We start from the raw sequence: 1,809 nt of genomic DNA, 5'->3' as shown, positions 1-1,809 counted from the left end.
ATAACCCAAGCAGCAGCAACACACCCCGGAAGAGAAAGACAGGGTGGGGTCTTCAGCTGCATCAGCAGCAGCAGCAGCAGCAGCAGCACCAGCAGCAGAAACAAAGGCATCGGCCACACCACCACCACCGCCAGCAACAGCAGCAGCAGCAGCAGCAGCAGCAACAGCAAGAGCAGCACCAGCAGCAGCAACAAGTTTGTTTAAAGCGTGTATCTATCCCCGCCGCAGCAGCAGCAGCAGCCTGTACTTCTGCATGCATGCATGTGTCTCCTTGTGTGGGATTTGTCTCCTTCATTGTCTCCTCAGCAGCAGCAATCCGCGTCACGCATGCAGCGCACCACCCCACACTGTCTCCTCTGTCTCCTCTGTCTCCTTTGTCTCCTCTGTCTCCTCTGTCTCCTTTGTCTCCTCCTGCTGTCTCCGTCGGCTGCTTCTTCTTTTTCCTTCGAAGCAAATGCTGCGTCGTTCTGCCTTCTGCTGCTGCTGCTGCTGCTGCTGCTGCTGCAGCAGCAGCAGAAGGTACTGGGGGGCCCCCAGAGGGGGGCCCCCCAGTACCCGGGGCCCCCTCAGAGTGTATATGCCTCATACAAGGCAGCCTCTTCTCCCCGCTGGGGGCCCCCTTGGGGGCCCCCTATCTCTCACCAGCAGGGGCCCCCGTGCAGTGCAGCAGGTGTAAGAAGAAGCAGCGGCTGCAGCGGTCAGCTGATCCTGCAGCAGCAGCAACTGCAGCAGCAGCAACTGCAGCAGCAGCAGCAGCAGCAGAAGTTGCGGGGCCCCACATCTGCTGCTGCAGGGGCCCCTCGGGTGTGGGGCGGGAGGTGACGCTCCGGGTGTCTCCGTGGCAGTTTGCTGCGCTGCAGCGGCTCACTTTCTACAAAGGAGTCTCTGCAGCAGCAGCAGCAGCAGCAGCAACACCAGCAGCAGCAGCAGCAACAGCAGCAGCAGCAGCAACAGCAGCAGCAGCAGCAGCAGCAGCAGGACAGCAAGCCTGGGATCCACTCCTCCCCGCCCCCGAGACGTTCACTGAGGCCCTCGCGGAGCCGATCTTAGAACGCATGCAAATACGCAGCTGGCTATGCATGCAGCAGCAGCAGCAGCAGCAGCAACAGCAGCAGCAGCAGCAGCAGCAGCAGCAGCAGCAGAAGCAACAGCACCAGCAGACGCGGCAGAAACAACAACAGCATCAGCAGCATCGGCAACAGCAACAGCAGCAGAAACACCACCAGCTGCAGCGACGGCAGCAGCAGCAGCAGCAGCAGCAGCAGCAGCAGCAGCAGCAGCAAAGGGGCAGCAAACGAAAGCTCGAGAACCCTCTCCCTGCTGACTGGCTGCCGCCTGTCTCCTCTTTTGTGTTTCATCGATGGCAGCCGCTAGCAGCAGCAGCAAACCTCAGGGGGCCCCCAGGCAGCAGCGGGGGCCCCCCTTCGTGTTCAGACGCGGGGGGCCCCCTAGAGGGGGGCCCCCCCATCTCTCCGCCTAGGGGCGCCGACAACCCCAGTAGCTGCAAGCCGCTTGGAGCAGCAGCAGCAACAGCAGCAGCAGCAGCAGCAGGAAGAGCAGCAGCAACAGCAACAGCAGAAACAGCAGCAACAGCAGCAGCAGCAGCAGCACTGCTGCCAGCCGGTGTCCGTCTGCCTTTTTGCTTCTGCGGGCTCGCAGCAGATGCTGAAAGTTCTGCAGCAGCTGCTGCTGGAGGAGAAGCTACAGCAGCAGCAGCAGCAGCAGCATCTGCTGCTGCTGCTGCTGCTGCTGCTGCAGTGTCTCCCCCAAGCTGTCTCCGTTGTCTGTCTCTGCTGTCTCTGTGGGTTT

General features: G+C 61.7%; 1 protein-coding gene across 1 annotated transcript in view; it reads left to right on the top strand.

The window, feature by feature from the left end:
• Window positions 1-257: 257 nt before the first annotated feature.
• The window catches only part of EMH_0028250 (uncharacterized protein), a gene marked incomplete at both ends in the record, with an annotated part of 6,370 nt that continues 4,818 nt past the window's right edge, over window positions 258-1,809 (top strand). Inside the window, 1 exon segment of the mRNA XM_013494134.1 lies at window positions 258-1,801. Coding sequence (XP_013349588.1) covers window positions 258-1,801 — 1,544 coding nt within the window.

This window comes from Eimeria mitis, genomic scaffold (assembly GCF_000499745.2).
Source record: "Eimeria mitis Houghton genomic scaffold, Emh_scaff1045, whole genome shotgun sequence".
Lineage (NCBI taxonomy): Eukaryota > Apicomplexa > Conoidasida > Eucoccidiorida > Eimeriidae > Eimeria > Eimeria mitis.
The sequence above is the reverse complement of the archived record's forward strand: the minus strand, read 5'-3'. Positions and strand labels throughout refer to the sequence as shown.